Source organism: Manis pentadactyla, chromosome 3 (assembly GCF_030020395.1).
Source record: "Manis pentadactyla isolate mManPen7 chromosome 3, mManPen7.hap1, whole genome shotgun sequence".
NCBI lineage: Eukaryota > Metazoa > Chordata > Mammalia > Pholidota > Manidae > Manis > Manis pentadactyla.
The window spans coordinates 189,300,431-189,321,855 of record NC_080021.1 but is presented as its reverse complement, the minus strand read 5'-3'; the positions used below and the strand labels follow the sequence as shown (position 1 = coordinate 189,321,855).

General features: G+C 44.7%; 1 protein-coding gene and 1 long non-coding RNA gene across 4 annotated transcripts in view; one reads left to right on the top strand and one right to left on the bottom strand.

Annotated features, from left to right (window-relative positions):
* Positions 1-4,269, bottom strand: part of LOC118913944 (uncharacterized) — a 34,876-nt gene extending 30,607 nt beyond the window's left edge. The window contains exon 1 of the long non-coding RNA XR_005025419.2: positions 4,123-4,269. This is a non-coding gene — a long non-coding RNA (uncharacterized LOC118913944). The remainder of the gene's footprint in view (positions 1-4,122) is intronic.
* A 96-nt stretch (positions 4,270-4,365) lies between these two features.
* The window catches only part of TBC1D2 (TBC1 domain family member 2), a 44,546-nt gene continuing 27,486 nt past the window's right edge, over positions 4,366-21,425 (top strand). Inside the window, exons 1-4 of one of the 3 annotated variants that reach the window (XM_036888314.2) lie at positions 4,366-4,914; positions 8,056-8,197; positions 13,785-13,932; positions 19,527-19,660. In XM_036888314.2, coding sequence (XP_036744209.1) covers positions 4,540-4,914; positions 8,056-8,197; positions 13,785-13,932; positions 19,527-19,660 — 799 coding nt within the window. In that variant the 5' untranslated portion in view covers positions 4,366-4,539. The remainder of the gene's footprint in view (positions 4,915-8,055; positions 8,198-13,784; positions 13,933-19,526; positions 19,661-21,425) is intronic. The other 2 variants (XM_036888313.2, XM_036888316.2) reach the window with 2 other exon arrangements.

Sequence of the window (21,425 nt, the reverse complement as noted above, 5' to 3'; positions counted from 1 at the left end):
AACTATCTTGTCTGCTAGGATGGAATAAAAATACGAGAGTCTGAGCAATGGCCTGGATCAAATGAATGTTGGGAGGTCTCTACTAGCTCAAAGAAATGATGATTCCTAGAACTCCTACCAATATTAGTAGCTAACACTTATTAAATGCTATCAATGGGCCAGGCACAATGTAAGCACTTTATGTGGTTCATCTCATATAATCGTGTAATTAGACTCTGGGATAGATAGGTATTATAATAATCCTCAGTTACACAGATGAAGAAACTCAGGCACAGGACAGGTTAAGTAACTTGTCCAGGGTCACATTTCTAGTGATGATGGAGCCAGAATTCAAATCCAGACAGTCTAACTCCAAGACATTAGAGAAGAAATGAAGGTGCCACCAATATCTGATATGCACTTTCCTGTGGGAATTTCCTCTCCCCACCCACTAAATGATACTATATTTCTTGCCAAGCCCACCAAGAACATAAAACACATAAGTCTAGTTTTTCATTTCTGTGACTTAAAAATCTGCGAAAATTAAACTGAAAGTATTTCCCTGTGTTATTTGATTCTTTAAAAATAGAAAATAATTTAAAAAGTAAGCTTCCCTGGAACTACAGTTCCTTTTGCAGAATCTGTTACACATTCAGAATTTGAAATGAAACATAGCATAGAACAGTGTTCAGTGTCTGCAGTGTCAGATATTTCAAGATTCTGTAACTAAATGCTGTGACACCTGAACCTGATGTGTGGAACTGAAATTCCATTATGTTCAGTTATGCAAAATTTGACTGATGGAGTGGGCATTCATTACAATGATCCTGCCAGGTAACTGGGGAGCTTATTTTTATCTCTGATATCATGTTATATTATGAGATGTACATACAAAACTCAATAGTGTCTATTTGCCTATTAATATTTTATAGAAAAACTGACAGAGAATCCTGCTTGCAAATGACATGTGGGTTTAAATGAACCTACTTCTCTTAAAATTTATGTATTTGAAAATTATGATTCAAATAAACATGAATTCTTTGGGCTTATTATCAACTGAAAATGGTATTACTCAAAAATAGACATGTTAGAAAGTATATGATGATGTTTTGCTGACCAGAAAGCCCAAAATTTTAAACACCTATTTTCAGTAAGACTGTATTCCTTCCTTATTAGGATAACTAAAGTTATACCACAGTAAGAGAAGGAAAAAAATTTGGCATGGAAAACAACTCCAAATAAAGCATAATGTTCATTAGTGCATGTGATAAACGCTTACACTGACCAAAGAAACACATGATTTTGTGGTTAGAAAATTTTTTCTCTTGCCTTCACTAAATAAATGAGCTGAAGGAATACATAAAATATACTGGTTTTAAGACTGTCAAGTTATTAACCTGCTTGTTTGGGATATGTTGTCAGGAGAGGGTACTGCTTGGTGTCTTAAAAGCCCTTTGACAAAAGAACTTGGGAAACACCCAAAATACCCAAGGATAGTACACCATAAGGGCCACAAGGTGTCGCTTTCTGACAACCTCTTCATTTGCAGCGAACTCCTCCAAGGGGACTGTATTTTGACATAAAAACCAGAAGTGCATCCATTAGGATACATAGCAGTTAATGCATCTGGATCAACTAGAGTTTCCCTCTAATATCCCTTAACCGAACACTAAAAATCATTTTTTTCCTTTTCATTCTTTCCCTGGAGCAACCCTGAGCACATTGGTATTACTGCAGATTAGGGATACTGTCCTGAAAATTTTCCATCATTACCTTTTGGTCTTCACAAACATTCAGCAGGATATGCTAGGTAGGAATTATGATTCCTATTTTACAGATAAGGAAACCAAAGCCCAGAAAGGTTGTGATCAGTCAATGAAAATTCCAGTGATCAGGTTTCCTGATACACACCGGTCCTAGTGGGGATGGTACACCCTGCCTGCCACCCATCCCTGGCTGGGAGCAGGGCTTGACTGTTTCTCTTTTTGGAAATTAATGTAAAATATTTTACATGAAACTGATAGGAATTTATATTTATTTATGTTTATAAAATAAGACTTCAGAGGGTTTTCATGAGTGCTCTAAGCCAGTTTGGGCTGTGTCTAGGACAGGTTTCGAAGGAAGCTCACTCTCTTGTTAGGTATTAGTTTGCTAGGGCTGCCATAACAAAGTACAGATTGGGTGGTTTAAATAAGAGATTTAATTTTTTCATAGTTCTGGAGGCTAGAAGTCCATGGTGTTGACAGGCCTGATTACTTCTAAGGCCTCTCTCCTAAGTTAGCAGATGACTTCTTCCTGTGTCTTCACATGGTCTTAATCTCCTCTGTGTCCTAATCTCTTCTTGGAGGGACACCAGTCAGACTGGACTAAGGCCCACACCCTAATGACCTTATGTCACCATAATTACCTCTTTAAAGGCCCTATCTCCAAATATAGTCACATTCTGAGGTACTGGGGCTTAGAGCTTCATCACATGACTTTGGTGAGGAACCCAATTCAAACCATGACTGGGTAGAAAAGTTGAGAAACCAACATTACCTCTTCTGACTCTTTATCATGAAAATGATAGTGCTCTAGTCTGTCATTTCATGTCCTCCTGCAAAACGTACTCAATCGATTACTTAATCAAATTCAGATTTGGGGACACATATATTATTCCAATTTTTGAAGCACTGTAGTAAGTCACGCTGAAATGACCATATTTGTAAGCATGTATGATTTTTTCTTATGACAAACTCTTACAAATGGAACTCCTAAACTACGAGACACGCAAACTTCTAAGGCTTTTGATTTCAGTAGCCAAGTTATCTTCCAGGCTCCTTGCACCAGCTTACATTACTTTCCCCTGACCCCTCCTCCAGCAAAGACTGATATGGCTGTTTCACATTCAAGGGACAAAGATTACATTCTCCCCAAAAAAGCTGACCATTACAGGTAAAAATTACTAGTGAGGTTAAGAGGTTTTGCTTTTTATGCATTTAAGTCCCTTCTTTTGTGAATGGATTATTGATTTGTCCACTATTTTCATTGCTTCTCTTAGTTATTGACTTGTCCATGCTGTTTATAAATATCAACCCCACATCACATTGTTATAAATGTATTTCAAATACTTTTCTCACCTTGTACTTGTCTTTTTAGGTCATTCCTGATATTTTCTTGTTCGCACATTTGAAATACTTCTGAGGTCAATCTACGAATCTTTAGATTTTTGCGTGCTGCCTTTATTTAATCTTATGCTCACCAACGCCTTCCCTTGATCCAAGATTATATAAATATTTGTCTTTATTTTCTTTGGGTATTTTTATGGTTTCACTTTTTAAAGATTTTTTTTTTACTGTGGTAAAACATATACATGACATAAAATTAACCATTTTAACCATTTTTAAGTGTATCAGTGTCAGAAACCACATTCCATGTTCTACAACCACCATCAATAACTCCACTATCCCTTTCTAAAACTTTTTCATCATCCCAAAGAGAAACCCTGTACCTGTTAACCAACAGCTCTCCATTTCTTCCTCTCCCAGCCCATAACTTCTAGTACACTTTTTTCCCCTATGAATTGCATATTTTGGGTACCTCACCTAAGTGGAATCACGCAATGTTTGTCCTTTCGAGTCTGGTTTATTTCACTTAGCAGAATGTTTTCAAGGTTCATTCATGTTATAGCATGTGTATCCGAATTTCATTCCCATTTAAGGCTGATAATATTCCGTCACATGTATATTATGATTTCACTTTTTATGTGTAATTTTCTAATCTACCTAACCTCTATTTTGATATGCGGTATGAGGTAAATATCTAAACTAACTTACCAAGTAGCTCTTCATTTCCCCCACTGATCTGAAATCCTGACTTTACCTTACACCCAGTACCATGCAGGGCGAGGCGCAAGGAGGGGGACCTCGCTCGCCGAGTCAACCTGGGGTTAAGGCAAAGCCCTAGATAAAGGGCGAGCGGCACTGCCCACAATGCGCACTCGCCTGAGCGGCGCCGGAAGCGACGCCCCAGAGCCTGTCGTTCCTCTCAGCCAATGGCCGCGCGATGCGCCGTCGGAAGGTGACCGGCGCGTTACTTGGGGAAAAGGGGGGCGGTCCCTACACAAGGGAAGGAAACAACCTTCTACGTGATTACGCGACTTACCAGAGCAGTGTAGTCAGATAGTGGTATCTTTCCGTTTCTCTCCCACCGATTGATCTAGCTCGGTGACACCACGCAGTACCCCTCAGGCCCGCCTCACGCCCGCGGGCTGCCATTAGTAAAGATGGCTAACGAGCGCCGAGGAAAATCCCGAGGTACTCGGGTGGGAGGAGCCGGCCGGGGACGTTCGGGGGCGTGGCCCGGCTGCAGGGAGGTCCTGGCGGGCATAGCCAGCCGCTCCAGTTGGTTTGCGGTCAATGGGGCTCACACCGCAGCTAGCGCGTCCCTCTACCGCCTCCTGGAGGCGGTCACCACTGGCCACCCCTCCCAGATTTCCCCTTAGAAGGTAGCCCCTGAGTCCCCGAGATTTGACCCGAGCTGAGCTGTGGACCTCCAGTCCTTTGGCGCTCCCTGCCTTAGATGGAGGGCGCCCAGGGGAGGCCCCCGGAGTCTCGCCCCTCCGCCCCGGGGTCGGAAGAGCCTGCCCGCTGGGCCTGCGGCCCTGAGATGTTGCCTCCGGAGGAGTCGGAGGGCTGCGCCCGGCCCCTGGAGACGTCCCCCAAGAAACTCTGTGGATATTTAAGTAAGTTTGGGGGCAAAGGACCCATGCGGGGCTGGAAATCCCGCTGGTTCTTCTACGACGAGAGGAAATGTCACCTGTATTATTCGCGGACTGCGCAGGATGCCAATCCCTTGGACAGCATAGATCTCTCCAGTGCAGTCTTTGACTGCAAGGCGGACGCCGAGGAGGGGACTTTCGAAATCAAGACGCCCAGCCGAACTATTACCCTGAAGGTAAATGGAGCTCTTTTTTGCTTTCCAGCCGGGATGAGTTTCTAGGGCTCGACTGGGCGCGGGTGAGTGGTAACCGGCCCTGATTATCCCAGTGAACCCGAAGTGCCCAGGGTTTGTGTCCAAGGCGCATTTCCTCTTTGGATTCCCACATCAAAGTCAGGGGTGATGGACACATATTAGAGATCAAGACATGAGTCACACAGAGATAAAAGGAAGCACCGTGAGCTGATAAAGTCAGGCATCTAGAGAGTAAAGGCGCACCCACTTGGAAGCCCATAGCCTGCTTCTCAGCTGTAACAAACTTTTCCTTTGGGGTTGCCTAACAATGCAGTTACCTTAACTTTCTTATTTAGGGTTGAAATATAGTCGATATAAGAGCTTTGCAATCCTCTTTCAAGGCCCAGATTCTGAATCACTTTTCTTGATATTTTGGCCAAGAGTGAGTGCTAAGGTTGGCACGGATTGGGAGATAAACACTTAGGTTTCACTAATCAGCCTGGATTGTCCATCCAGCCATGTCTAAACTTGTTTTCCCTGTAGTAGGTTTTGTTTCATCATCATGTGTAACTGACAAAGCCTGAAACAGTGGAGAGGCCGCATACTTTGAAACCAGAGGTCTTGGATTCAAATTCTACATCAGCTACTTACTAGCAGTGTAACCCTGGGCAAGTTACTTAACCTCTCAGAATATATAGGGAGCTTTTGAGACCTAAGCCAAGGTGTGTAAACAACAGGCACCTACAAATTGTTGAATTAATCACAGCAACGAGAATAAAGTCTGTTCCTAGAGGGCAGTCAATAAATGTCAGTTGAATGAACACACGTAGTCACATAGTGATGGAACCAAGGTCAGAACGTTCATGTCAAGAGGAGGTGGCCCAGAACCTAATCAGAAAGACAGATCTGGCCTAAGAGTCCTGGGACTCTCTCATCAGAAAAGAGTGTGCCAGGAGACAGCCTTCCACACCCTCGGGCATCTATTAAGCTCCCTGGATGTAGGCCACAGCTTCAGTTCCTCTTAGCTGGCTGGGCCTGGCTGGTGACCAGGCTGGGGAGAATGCTAAAATAATGCAAACCAGGAATTCCAGGCCCAGGAAAGCAGACATTTTAGAGGTCATGTGGTTTGCCAGTCATGTGTCTCCCCCACAGGTTGAATGCTGTCTACAGGATCTCTAACACCTGTCTTTTACTATTTCACTGATCTGTGTGTGTTCCTGGCTCTATGCTAGGCACATGGGAGAGGGGCCAAATCAGATCTGCCCCCTAGTACTCGGCTTAAGGTAATAGCTTCAAGTCTGGTGAGAGAGGCTGACAGGGAAACTGACACACACAGTAGAATGTCCTAAGGACACTGTAAGCCTGTGTCAGAAAAGTGCAGTGACAGTAAGGGTCAGTTCCCCAAATGGAAGGGGCCATCCTTGAAAGGGTATCACAGAGGAGGGGACGATGCCTGAAGCTTGAAAGAAGAAATAGGTTGTTTACAAGCAGACGAGGGTGTAGGGTATTCCAAGCCAAGAGAGCCCCATGAGCAAAAACAGGAAAACATGGTACCACCTGGAGTGTCCAGGCAGATCACAGGAGCCAGGGATATGGAGGGGCCCAAAAGGGAATGGCAGAGGAAAGGCCACAGGGTGGGGCATTTGTGAGTTAGGGCTGAGAGCTAGAACCTTGTCGTGTGGGCTGTGGGAGATTGTCCGAGAGCTTTAAACAAGGAAGCACCGTGAGCTGAGAATGGGTAGAAAGCTCAGCCTCGGTATTGGGTGGAGAACAAATTAGAAGGCCATGCTGGTGGTCAGGGGGTCCATCAGGAGGTGAACAGGAGGAAATGATGGCTGAGCTAAAGCTGGGACCGTGGGGAGGGAGACAAATGGGAGTGGCTAGGGATGTGAGGGAGGAAGAACGTGAGGCGGACTCAGGGCAGGGCTGTGTGACTGGCTGACTGCCCAGCTGGGCCTGTCACTGACAGGGGGCAACCCAGGAGAAGGAGACTGTAGACATTCAGCTGTCCGTCCCCCTCGGTAGACTCCTCTAAGTTCCAAGAGAATAGGGGCCATTTGTGTTGTCTCATGATATGTATAATAGTTCTCAATATACACTTGTCCAGTGAATTAATAAAATGAGGTGTTTGGGTATGGGCTGGAGCTTGTCAGCACAAGGGCTTGGTGAAGCTCTGCGAGGGGCTAAGATTTCTCAGGAAAAGTGTATAGAAAGAGAAGACTGGTGGGCATCGTTTTATCTTATGTGGTAACTCCATGACAGGCTGAGGGCCTCGTTCAATCGCCCTGGCCTTGTGCACACCTGTCCTGTGGGCCCCTTGAGAGGGGGTGCGTGCCCTGGTCACGGCAGCCTGCCGTTCTCACGTGGCCTTGTTGGGGCAGCTCTGGGAGGCCCACCACCCACTCCCCGCAAGCTGCCTGGCCTCCCTGCCCAGCTGATCCCAGGCCTTTTTATGTAAGCCACAATCTCTTGGCCATAAACTACAACAAAGTTCTGGTCTAGAAGTGGGAGACCCACATTCTGGGACCAGCTACTACCACCTGCCCCGACTGCAAAGGCTTAGTTTCTCCATCTGCCGAAGGGCTGATCACTCCTGCCCTGCTTTCCTCCTGGAGAATCTGGTGACATAATGCATGTTCCCAATCATATCCATGTTTTCAGTGCACGCCAGAAAGGATTCTCCCATTTCCCAAAAAATCAGCTAAGACATTGAGATGGTGCACAGGGAAGAAGTGATAGTACCAGGGCCCGACGCACCTCAGAATATCAAAGCTCTTTCCCTCTCTCTTAGCTCTTCCAGATTCCTTATCCAGTGAGCACATTCTGAGCACCTACTGTGTCAGGTAGTATGCTGGGAACTTCACTTTCCTTGCCTCATTTCATCCTCATACCCTATGGGTGTTGTCATCCCCATAGTACAGATGAGGAAACTGAGGCCCAGAAAGGTTAAGGAACCTCTGAGTGGGAGATGAAGGCCTGATTACCTTGTGCAGCCAGGAAGCATGTGGTGTTTCAGAGGTGGGCACCCATCTGCAGTGACTTTTTTTTTTCTGGGAAGGAGAGAGTTATCAAGCCTCCCGTGACCTTTCCACATCCCACACCCGCTGGGCACAGGCCTTACCAACTAACCCTTGTGCTTCTCAGGCCGCCACCCGGCAGGTGATGCTGTACTGGCTGCAGCAGCTGCAGATGAAGCGCTGGGAGTTCCACAACAGCCCGCCTGCACCTCCCGCCGCCCCTGATGCTGCCCTGCCTGGGAATGTGCCCACCCTGCACCTCGAGCTAGGTACCCAGTGGGCTTGCCTCCTGCCACACACCCAGGGCTCTCAGGGACCAAACCTTTACCTCCTGTTGGGAGTAGGAGAAGCCCTCTGCTAAAGAAGCAGAGAGTCGGGGATGCGACTCACATCAGGGCAACAGTATATAGCATCAAGGGCAAGAACATGGGCTCTGAGGCCAGGCTGCCTGGGTTTAATTCCTAATCCCGTGCAGTCTTAGAAAGTTGCTTAACCTTTCTGAGCTTCAGGTTTCTTCCCTGCAAAATTAGGTTAATAAATTATACCTACTTCTTAGGGTTCTCATGAGGATGAAATGAATCTATATACCTTAAGCAGTTGGAACAATGGGTACACATTGTCAGAGTTCAATAAATGTCAGCTGCTATTATGATGACTATTATGGGGAGATCTCAAGAAATGAAAGTTTCACAGAGTCGCTGTGAGGAAGGTTGATGAGAAAGGGCAGTTATTGTTGCTTCTTACACAAAAGCTTTTGTGCTATGAGTTGGGCCAATCAGTGATTTTATCCCTGGTGTTCCCCTAATGCAGACTCCTTCACCCCCATGTGGTGCACAAATGAAGTTTCTTAATCTCAAATCCTAGAACATCCCAGCATGGAGGAGTCCTGGCGATCATACCCTCCCACCCCCATGCTACAGCCAGAAATATGATTGGCAGGTTTTAGAATCAGGACAGACTGTGCACAGCTGCCCCTGCAGGAGCATGGAGAATAGGGCCCTGGCACAGAGCTGCTGCATGCCTACTATGCCTCATTCTCAGTTAAGGAGGAAGGTGAATGGGTGAGGGCAGGACTCAGCCAAGCACCTCCTAGACCTCTGTACCCATCTAGAATGTTTTACCCATCTGCCCTTGGCCCTTCTCCTCCATTTCCTGTTCCCTCTCCAAATGACCTTTCATTACCTCAGTTAACTGGGAGCCACCCTCACCCCTTGCTGGATCCAGGTCAGCCAGTCCAGTCAGTCCCCAGCGCTGGCCAAGTCTGCCCTCTGGCATACACTTTAGACCCAGACCCTCTGCTCTTCTGTTGCCTTGCGTTAGGCCACAACTCTTAGCCAGAAAACCAGAGCAGCCCCCTCCCTAGTGTCCCTGTGTCCCAGCCTGCCACCTCAGACCCATCCTCTCTGCAGCAGAGTGAGCTTTCTAAAATGAGCGGCTGAGCTCCATTGCCCCTCAGTAGCGACCCACCACACCCCAGTCCCCTCTTTTTAGCCCAGTACTCAGGGTTATCCTTCCTCATCTCTCCCCTCCTGCTCCCGGGCGCCTGCCTCGTGCTGTACACTTCACCAGCACCAGAGGCATCTGCTCTCATCTCTGCCTGCCAACTCCTGCTTCTCCTGTACAGCCAAGCTCCAGTGCCACCTCCTCCTCTTGCTGACCTCCCCTCAGAAGCCATCCGGGACTTTACCAGCTATACTGTGAGCCCTCAACACGTTTTTCAGGTGCCTCTAGGAAGGCCTGTCACAGTGTGCTCTGATGACAGTGTCCTTGTTGGGCCCTGCCCACTGGCCCTCAAGAGTGGGTGCCGTGTCTTTGTCACTTGTGTCACCAGGAACAGGTGCCCTGGCTGGCACATTGGATATTTGTAGAGTTAATGCATGAGAGAATACACTGAATTTTATAATTAAAGGAGGAAAAGAATGTAAAACCTTTAGTGTAATTCCAGGCACGTAGTAAGTGCTCAGTATGTGTTAGCTGTCTTAATAATATCACCGTTGTATGTGTACATATACATTATTACTATTATAATAACTGCTCATTTTTAATGTTAACAATAATCAGTAATTCCATCAGAGAATCTTCTGGGTGTTTTATGCTTGTAAGGGCTTTCTTTGGGAAAGAGCTTATTATTGCTGCTCCACCTCTCCCCATCTGCCAGGGAGCCAAACAACCCCGGCTGTGCAGAAAACTGCAACCTGAGGTCACACAACTGCCAGATATCAGTTAGCCTCAGACTAGAAGCAACAAGAAACCTTCCCAGTAACAGAATTCCTGTGTGTCTGAAACCAAAATGGCTTTGAGATCCTGCAGCTTCTTCTATTATGTGGAACCCTTTCCAAGTTCTTGAATTCTGTGGCTTTGGTTCAGCACAGTCCTCTTCTGGACCAGCCCCTGCTGTGGGCATGGGGAGTGGGGAGGGGGTTTCCATCGTGACAAGGGAATCAGGGCACCCATCTCCCCAGGTGGATGCTGGTGGGAGACGCAGGAAGCAGGGATGTGGCCTTCTCATCTGATGCGTTTCTCATCCCACAGCAAGCCTTCACCCTCCCGGACACAGGGCCCTTGCAAAACTCTCCCCAGTCCACCCAGGAAGACATTTCTGGAGTCCTGAGCAAGCTGGCTGTCCTGAATCAGCTGTTTAAAGCAGCGGCCCCACCTCTCCAGTCTCCGCCCTTCCTGGGAGGAAGCAGGGGCCTGCTCCCAGGGCAATGAAAATCAACTGACTCACACCTGACGTTGAGTCATAGGCATGTCATCCTATAAAAAGTGTCTTAACATTGCCCTTGAGCAATCTGCAAAGCATGTTCTCTACAGCTTTTAAACATTTACACCTTTATTTTATACTTGACCTAAGTATTGGTCTCCATAAGAGCCAAGAAAGATGAAGGAGAAACCAACAGACTTAAAATAAGAATATGTTGCCAAAGTAAGACACAGTTTACAAAGCACTTTTATAAACGTATGTCATCATAAAAATACGCATACCACTACACTTTACATACATTAAATTATCTTCACAGAAATCTTATATGGTAGTTAATGTTATTCCCATTTTACAGACAAGAAAACAAACTTACACAGAGGCCAAGAGACCTGTTTAAGGTCACAGAGTGAAGAAATATCAGCACTGAAATTAGAACCCTCGTCTGCAGACTCACCCCCTCCTCAGGCTCAGGAGGCATCTTGCCTTTGGCCTGCACCCTCTGGGGAAGCCTTGAGCTTCTGGCCCAAGCCCTTTTTGTTGGGCAATGACCTCTTCCTACTGGTGGTAGAACAGCCCCTACAGCTCAGACAAAAGGAAAATTATAAACAAATGCTGCTGAAAATTCTGTGTGTGGTCACCTCACTGAGGGCATTTCTCCAGGCTGAGGAGGGACCCGGAGGCCCCAGACCAGAGCCTTGGGTCATCAGGTCTGTTTCCTACAGGAAGTACCTTCACTGTGGCATCCCCGTCCCGTGGACATTCCTTTGCACTGGGAGTGTGTGCCTTCCTGGACCGCCCCTCCCTTCTACTTGTCAAAAAGGCTGCTCTGATAAGGCACGTGGTTTCAGTGAAAAGCAAGGAACTGCGTTTGAGGCCGTGGCTCTGCTACCAACTATGTTACCTTGGCTGTGAAGCTCACCCTCTGAGCTGCTGTTTTCTCACTGGTGAATCCAACCAGTGGGGACATTTACTCCGAAGACTTAGTTCTGTGTGTCCTCAGAGTAGATGTAGGGCCATAGGTGGAAGTTAAAGGAAAACAGATATTAGCAGTTAGGGAAGTACTTGCCAAGACACAAAATCTTAGACAACTTGTACTTTTTTTTGCTTGTTCTGAATAGGGAGAATAAAGATGGTTAAAGTATTGATATACAAGAAAACTCTATTTTTAATCAGCTCAAAGTCTGTACTAAAGACTACACTTGAAAGATGCATGTCCACAGTATGGAGTTTTATGGTTTTCTAAATATTCTCCCATAGTTAAGTCTGAAGGAGACAGTATACACAGTATCTTTCCTGTTTTAAAAATGCAGAGCCTGAAGCTGGAAGAGAAAAAGTTATTTCCAAGCAGGTCACAGCACCTCCCAGAAACATGGCTCAATCTCAGGTTTTCCAACTTGGCAACTGTAGCCCAGGTCCCTGCTGAAAGCTCCAGGGGGCTCTACAGTCCCAGCCAGATGAGATCCCCTCCTAGCCACCCCCTCCCATTTGTCCTTTCCAGCCCTGTCTCTGGGTCCCTCCCAGCATCCTCAGCTCTGATGGGGACCCCTTGCTGCCTGTAAACTGTAAGAACCCCTATACTTACACACACAGAAGGATCCTCCTTTACTCCTGCAAATTGTCTCCAGTCTTCCCAGCTCCAGTGCCCTTCCACCAGGACATCTTCCCCACTTGAGTTGGAAGGAATCTGTCTCCACCTCCCAGAACTCCTCACACTGTCTGGCCTGCCCACCTACTTCCATGCCCTTGGTCTTTCTAAAGTGTGCATTTCTGCCCTGCTCCTTAAACTGAAGCTTCCTACACCTTTGATTATCTCCCTTTCTGTAGCCCCACCTAGAAACTTCAGGGTAGATGCCCACCCCACTTGGTAAGAGTTGAAGAGAGGAACTAAGATGAATGACTCTTGGTATTGGCAAGTACTGGCCAGCCTGCTGGATCTGAAAGAGCCTATTAGGAATTCACAAATGTATTGTCTGCAAAGTTTGATTGCAAAGTTAATTTTTGAGATTGAACAGCTCTCCTGGCCTCCACCACTGTATTTAATGTTTTTGCACTCACACCCTTTTTGTGAAATGTAGTGCAAACATTAATTTCCTCTACCCCTAAATTTTTCACCTTCTCTGTTTGAGGGCTCCAGGTGAGAGGTGTCTGTTGCCCTGTAGGCCCCACAGGCTGCCTGATTGAGGTCATCCCATTCCGTAAGTGGCCTGAATTCCCTTCTTCCTTTTGTAACACCCAAAACTAACTTCTAAATATTTCATCTCTTCTCTCTTATACCTCAAATGATGTTTCCTTAGCCTTGAAGTCTTCCTTAACCTTAAATGTTTTGAAGCACTCACTGTGTGAGAATCATTTTTTAAGCAGAACATTTGGAAAACATATGAAAGGACAAGAAAAAGTAGCCATAATTCTGAAACCCAGGGATAGTCAGTGTTAACATTGTGTTATGACCTCCCATCTGCCTTTTATTTAAACATATTTTGGATCAATAATAATAAAAACATCCTACTTTGCCTTTTGGTTCTTAGTAATATGGCCCTAAAATTTTCCTGTGTCATAAAATCTCCTTATAAGCCTCTACTTTTGATATTTACTATTTTCTCTTTATCAAAGTAACCCATGTTTACTATAGAAAATTTGGGGAAAACAGTAAACTATAATGAGAGTAGCCATTCACTACTAATCCAGTCACGCAGTTCTGGCCACTGTTAAGATTGAAAAGTGTATTTCTGTGAGACTTTTCCTATACAATTGAGATCATACTATAACCCCAATTTTTTATCTGTCTCTTTACACTTAATATTTTATCCCATGCTTGTACTACATGTTCTTAAGCATTTTTCATTAATTTAAATGGTTGAGTAACTTTGATTATCCGAAGGCATCACGATTTTTTTAACCTTTTCCCAGATCTTTATTTCCAGTTTGAGGCTAACCAGTGCCAGGATGAACCTCTTGGCTCATTAAAGCTTTGTCTGCATTTCAGACAACTTTTTTAGGATGGGGTATCAGAAGTAGAAGTATCTGCAGTTCTGCATATTCTTAAGGGGTTTTCCACCTGCTCCCAGTCAAAGCTGAGCCCGTAGCACCCCCCTATCTAGTCTTTCTAAGTGCAATAACCCCAGAGGATGACTTCGCTTTTCTTTGTTCCCCAGAGCAAGAGGCGGCAGAGCCGGAGGAGTTCCTGTGCCCTGTGAAAACTCCCCCAGGGCTTGTAGGCGTGGCAGCTGCCTTGCAGCCAGTCCCTGCCATGCCCTTGGCCCTTCAGAATATTTCCCTCAAGCATCTGGGAACTGAAATACAGTAAGTGCTAGTGGGGTTGAGGGGCAGGCCAAACTGCCAGCAGCCACCTTCTTTGAGTACAGTGATCTGATGTGATTCCCTGCAGTGAGGGGGCCTGGGAGGGGCTGAGGGGCTTTATTTTCACTCATCACATCAGTACTTTGCTAAAACATTATATCCATTGTTCTGATTTGAAAGTAGTACATGTTCTTTAGGAAATTAGAAACATCTAGAAAGGTAGAAATTAAAAATTAAGCATAACCCTATCACCCAGAGATTTTTAGCCTTTGGTATATGTCTTTCCTCCCCGTTTTCTATATACATATGTGTATAATTGATACGGCACAGAATGTAATGTGTTGATGACTTCACAAATATCTACATATGTCAAATGTGTCAAATTATTCACTTTTATCCTGTGTAGTTGATTGTATGTCAATCATATTTCAGCTACTTTTTCACTTAAGAATGAGCCTATGTATAATTTCCCATTGGCAGCCTTTGTTTTAAATAGTTTATAAGAAGATAGCTGGATGGCCTGGCCTTCAGAGCTAAGCTTTCTGGATTTGTATCCTGGCTCCACTAGTCATAGGCTCTGTTGCCCTTGGCAAGCTATTTGATTTCTCTGTGCTTTACTGAACTTGTTAGTAAATGTGTGTGTTTGTCTTACCATATTAGAGGTGTGGGGGTTAAATGAGCTAATGCATGCAAACTGCTTTAGAACTATGGCTTGACAATCAGTAAGCACTTAATAAGTATCATTTGCTGCTACTGTAATTGCTCTAATTGAAGGAATGGATGCTTTTGGGAATTCAGACTATACCCAATACTGATATGGTTTGGGTGCCTTTTTTCTGTGTGGACTTCAGATAAACTGGGACTTCTTGAAAAACAGAATAAACTGTTCACTGGACTTGGGTTAGAGATGCCTGGTTCTGTGTGACTCAGGCATAGCATTCAATACAATGTTTGAATTTGCTTGTGTAGCTAGGAGGGTAGTGATGGTATTCCCAGGAGAGAAGCAGGTTTTAGGGAAAAGGTGAGTGTCCTTTAGGGCTACTGGAGGTAGAACTACCTACCCTACAGGCATTTGGATGGGGGTGGCTGGAACTCAAGAGAGATCGAAGCCAGAAAGAGAAGCTTAAGGGGTATGGAGCATGGTTGGGCACTCCCCCCAGAGTGAGTAGACCAGGAGGGCACCCTGCAGGGGACCTTCCCTAGGGAGGAGCTGGAGAGACCTGGGTGTACTGGGAGCCTGCTGTGGGGAGTCAGGGAGACTGAACCATCTATCCATCCAGTGAATACCCGGGGAGTGGAGGGTGGGGTTCTCACCAAGGTTATGCCAGATTCATGCCTGATGAAGGCCACAGACAGCAGAAGTGGAACAGAGAACATGGAGACACCAAGAAGGAAGGAAGTTTCAGAGGATCTGTCAGTTACTTCCCTCTTGACAATTGTAATAACCCACAGAAAGTGCAAGGGAGCATTGCGAGAACTGGGCTGCTGAGGGCCCCAGTAAGATCAGCGTTGCCCTTGTCTCCTGCACTGCCTTGCCCTGCTCGTCTTGGACCTTGCTGTTGGGTCTGCCATAAGCCCAGGTCATACTCGGGGAACACAGTAGGGGAGCTTCCAGAGCACTGTGCTAGATGCTCTACACTTTCACTGAGTTGTCTGGACAGACCTGTAAAATGGTATGTTAATGGTTAAGTTCTGACACTGTGGAGTTAGATGTCCAGGTCTGATGCTCAGCCCCACCACTTACTAGCTGTGTGACTTTGGTTACTTATCTTTTCTGAATCTCAGTTCTCCTCTCTGTACAGTGGAGGTGATAATAGTACTTACTTCATTGGGCTGTTGTGAGGGTTAAAGGAGTTGAATGCATATGTGTGAGAATTAAATGAGTTGAATTATTAGTGCCCACTGAGGGCCTGGCCCATGGACTAGGAAGGACCCAGGTAGTGTTTGTTGCAGACATGCTAATCATCCCCATTACAGATGAGGAAATTCAGGCTCAGAGAGGATAAATGGCCTTCCAGAGCAAGTTTTCATGACCTTTACCTCCATGCTGACCAAGTTCTTCAGACCTGGAGCTAAATCTACACAGAAAATGATCTCTGACTTGCTCTGAGCAAAGTCAGTAAGTCTGTGAAATGGAGATGCCTCTTCCAAGCACAGTAGTTTGGCTGGGTAGTGACCACCTGGGCTGGGTCCGTAGTTAGTAAGCTCCCTATCCCCAGAAGATGTGTGTGATAGGTTTTAAAGACCATTTGCTGCCCTGAAGTTGGAGTATCTCTACCTTCCCACACCCCAGGGATGACCGCCTGTGAGCCTCTGAACACAGTGGGGAGGCTGCAGTTCCTGGAAAGGGGGAAGTGTGGGCAGCAATGACAGGCACCCCACCTAGCCAGTGCCTCTAGCTCTAGGGATGTGGCCCTTGGTCCTCTCCAACTCATGGGGCTTGGGTTTATCAGAAACATGTCATAGGGCTCAACATAGTACCCAACACAAAGTGATACTCACTAAAAGGTGTCCCTAGTGGTCACCATTTTTCTTTTTAATATGACTACACTCTTTCTTTTAGATGGGGAAAGTAAGAACTAGGAAGGGGAAGTGATTAGCCCAGGGAGTAAAGAGCACCTTATAATAGGACTTTAATAATAACAGAGCAAAAGGAGTCAGAGACAACCCCCACCCCAGATTTCAAGGTCAGGTGTTGGAAGTGCTGAGTTTTAACTTCTTCTCTGTTTTAACTTTGTGATTCATTTTCCCCTCCACCAGTCAGCTGTATTCTCCATTAAAGTACAATCTCATTCTTTTCCTATTCTGGACCCAACTATACGAAAAAACTGAATTTTGTTTTAAAAGTAAGTTTCAAATCAAATGATGGTTCTTTGAAAAGATCAACAAAATTGACAAGCCTTTAGCTAGACAGACCAAGAAAAGGCAAAGACTCAAATTATTAAACTCAGGAACAAAAAAGGAGACATTTGTTACCAACCTTCTAGAAATTAAAAGGATTAGAAGGCAATACTATGAATAATTATATGACAACAAATTAGATAACTTTGATGTAATGGACAAATTCCTAGAAAGACACAAATTACTGAACTGACTCAAGAAAAAATAGAAAGTCTGAATAGACCTATAATACATAAGGAGATTGAATTAGTAATGAGAAAAAAAATCTACACACACACACCAGAAAAAAAAATCTATGATGGGATAAAATCATTGGTGAATTCTATAAAACATTAAAGAATTAATACCAACTCTAAGAACAGAGGGAAATACTTCCCAATTCATTCTATAAGGCCTATGTTGTCCTAATACCAAAACCAAAGATATCACAAGAAAAAAATTTTGACCACCCCGAGCCTTCACCTAGATTTTCCAGATTTTAATTTTGCCAGCAGGCAAGTTTTTTTTCTAACTCACCTCTTCACAGAGGGCATATACTTTCAGGAGTCCCAGATTTATGTAAGAATCTCAATTTCAACTCTGCACCTTGTTTGGGTCCAAAACCTTGTTTTCTTTCTTCCCTTGTTACCAGTGTCCTAGGGTGCTGGTGTTGACAGTTGGTCTCTGATCACAAGAAAAAAAAAATGTAACTATGTGTGATAATGGATGTTAACTAAACTTGTGATGATCATTTTGCAATATAATACACGTATTGAATAAATATATTGTACACATGAGACAAATAAAATATGTCAAATGTGTTGATAGTATCTCAATTTTTAAAGAAAGAACAGTTGATCCCTGGAAAAACTCATGTCCTAGTCAGCTCTCACAACAATAATGCTGTAAGCAAACACTTTAAAATTCAATGTCATATAATAATCATTTATTTCTCACACATTTGAGTCCAGCTGACCTAGGCAAGGTTCACCTGGTCTTGACTCCACACTATTGGTAAGGTCTACTCCATGTATTTCTTATCTTCCATGGACTAGCACCTACCCAAGGCATGTTCTTCAAGAGGGCAAGCCCTCTATGCAAGCACATTTTAAGCCTAAATTTACATCACATCTGCTAGCATCCCTTTGGCCAAACAAGTCACATAGCCATGACCAAAGTCAGGAGGAGAGGGAAGCACTCTGCTTCCGTGGAGGTGGAGAGGAAGAAGAGAATATTTGCTGAAGACTATTTGAGTCTACACATTGATCCTCCTCATTACTTCCCTCTTGAGTTTCGTCTTTTCATGTTTAGTGCCTAGGGATTTTCCTTCCTTTCCTAGGAATTCAGCTAAGTATTTTTTAAATAGGTTTTATATTTATCTAGCATCTGTTCACAGAATAAGGGGGTTTTTTTTTCAGAGTAATTTGTGAACTATACTGCTAGAAATTATATATTGCACACAGGGATTTTATAGCAAAACCAGGACCCCATCAAAGATCTACAGACTTTCATGTCCTCTTCTTTTTTGACCATGATATTGCTGCCCTTTCAATAATGACCCCCTAGTATATATAGTGTTTTTCAGACTGTTGACTGTGACCACATTAAGAAGTACATTTTATTTTGTAGTTCAGTGCACATATATATAATTTACAAAATAGTAGCTCTTTCTCCCATCCAAGTACTAACCAGGCCCGACCCTGCTTAGCTTCCGAGATCAGACGAGTAGCTCTTTCTAAGTGAAATACATTCTGATGTTTTCCATTCCACTTTTTAAATGCTGGTCATGATACTAAGCCAATTTTACAATCTGCCAATGGATCATAATCTGCAGTTTGAAGAACACTGACCTAGTGAATTCCTTTAATAATTTTCTCCTCCTTGTTAATTTTGGAAGATGTCTACTTTTATTTCTTTGCAAAGAGGAAATAAACTCAATTGAACTGTCCTTTCATGTACCTCATGATGAATTTCTCTGTGGTCCACAGTCCTAGGCCAGCCTTCAGTGCTGCCTAGTTCTTTCCTGCAAAGCAAACATCTGCTGAGCTTGCACTCTGGGCACATGCAGCCTGGTGGCAGGTGCCAACAGGCACGCAGGTAGGTTAGTGCCAGCTCTTGAAGAAATGACACCATTATTCAGTCTAGACAAGTACTTGGTCCAAGGGTGGCCCATTTAGGAGGGGCAGTAAGCTCCTTGGAGTCTGTGAGATGATCAGTGAAGGCTTCAGAGAGAACAGATCTAAGCAAAGAAAGAAAGCAGGGGAGAAGGATGCCAGGAGATGTTTGGAACTTTTCTTGGCAGAAGTAGGGAGTTCTTGATGATTTTGAGCCAGGTAATTATAGGAGCAGATGAAGGTTCAGGAAAGTTAGTTTGGCAAGTCCATTCAACATTCATTCAGCACATATGTAGTAAGTGCCCAATATATTTCAGACATTGCTCTAGGCATTCAAAGTATTTCAGTGAATAAAACAGATAAACATCACTGCCCTCATGGAGTATATACTCCAGCAGTGGGGTTTGGGCAGGGGAGTCAAGCTTAATAGGAGGGTGGGGGGGTCAGGAGTGGCATGGGTGGAGTGCATTGTGCAGAGTGCCTGAGTCCAGTAGACTGATCAGCACAGGACCTGGTGGGGATGTGGCTTGAGCTCCAGAAGTGGCGGCGGGGAGGGCAGGATGACAGGGCTGTCAGCCTTGTGCTTCTCTGTTTTCCTTTCAGAAACAGGATGTACAACATCCGGGGCAACAGACAGGCCCAAGGAACAGGCCATGGACCTCCTGGGGAAGATTCTCCATTGATCATGGAGCCTCAGAGGGAGGGGCAGCCCTTGGCCCCCAGCCCCAGCACCCCAGGTGAGCCTCTGCCCAGGTCTGAGTTGCCTTCAGAGACCGTGTGAGCACCCCCTCTCCTCCCCAAAACCCAACATGTATACTTTTGTGTGTCAAAGATGAAATTCTCCAGGTCCTTCCTGGGTTTCCATGGATCTAGCAACAGTGATTTTTTAAAAAATCATTGGTAAAGTATACATCACAGAAAATGTACCGTTTTAGCCAACTGTAGGTGTACAGTTCAGTGGCATTAGTACATTCACCTTCTTGTGCAACCATCACCACCGTCCATTTCCAAACCGCATTTCCTCTTCTCCAGCTGAAACTCTCAGCAGTGATTCCTGAAGTAATAAAGGAAAATACCTCCCACTTTCTTTCTTATTTAAAAAAAGATTTTAAGGGTATAAGAATGCTTTTCTGGGGTAATTACAATCAGATATGAAAGAAGCAGAGCAGTTAACCTTTAGGTATCCCTCCCAGCTATGCCATAACACTTCATTATTTCACAAAATAGGAGTGCCCCACACCACTGGGAGTGTTAGTTTCTTTGAAGTGGGCATTGGTGCCCTTGGAATATATTTTAACTTAGAAACAGAGGGGAGAAAACTGGCTAAGGCAGAACTGTGGAGCCTTCTGATGGCAGAGAGGACCCCTGGGCGATGTAGCAGTGACTGTAGGAAAAGCACCCCTTTGGAGCAGCGCCTGGGGAAGCCCTGCAGGCCACGATGAACAGTCCAGGAGAAGAAGAGCCCTGCAGGGAATCAATAATAATGCTAAAACGAGCATGTAGAGCAGCCTTTGTACAGGGTTACTCTAGGCGCTTTTTTTTGGTAACAGTTTAATTAAGATATGATTCACATATCATACAATTCACCAATTTGAAGTATACAATTCGCCATAATCAATTTTAGAACATTTTTATTACCCCCCAAAATCTCCTGTAGCCCTCAGCCATCAATCCCAATCTCCACTCCTTCCAGCTCTAGGCAACTGCTAATCTACTTTCTGTCTCTATGTATTGCCTCTTCTGGCCATTTCATATGAGTGAAATCTATGATAAGCTGGCCTTTATGTTAGAAATGGCATAAAATTTAATGTGACTTATTCCCAGAGAAATTAATGTTTAAACAAAAGGGTATTAAGAAGCCTACATGTCAGAACATGAACGAGGGAGTCACTCTGACTGGGAAAGGAAAGGAGATTAAGAAAGAGCGGGCTGGCGTCACTTCAAAAAAAAATGCAGAGAAAGTTTTAAACCAGCCAATAAAATTGAGACAAATATTTTTTAAAAGCCTAATATCGATACAGCTTGCTTAGGTGACGTCTGGGTAAGAATGTAAACCCTGTAGTACTCAGCCAATGAGGAACCAGGGGAGGGACTCATGTGCTAAGAAATAAATTGCTTGTCGTAATGACCCTAAGTGTGCCTGCTCACCAGACACCCGATCTTGCAAGACTGTCATTAAAGCCTCGCTCCCACTGTTCTCTTTGACTAAGTTCTGACCAGTGAGCGCGTTTCCCACATTTATGACTGGCTTCTTTCCTTTGGCAGAATCTTTTCAAGTTTCATCCATGTGCACTCTGCATTTTATCTGCATTAACCTGTTTAATCCTTACAATTACCAGAACTCTAGATACCATTGTTGTTCTCATTGAGTAAATGAGGGAACTGAGGACAGCAAAGCGGAGTGCCTGGCTCACAGCAGCACAACAAGTGACCAGAAGAGGAATCAGGCTCAGCACCCTGTCCCGTATTGCTGCCTGAGGCCTCGTTTTCTACGTCAGTTAT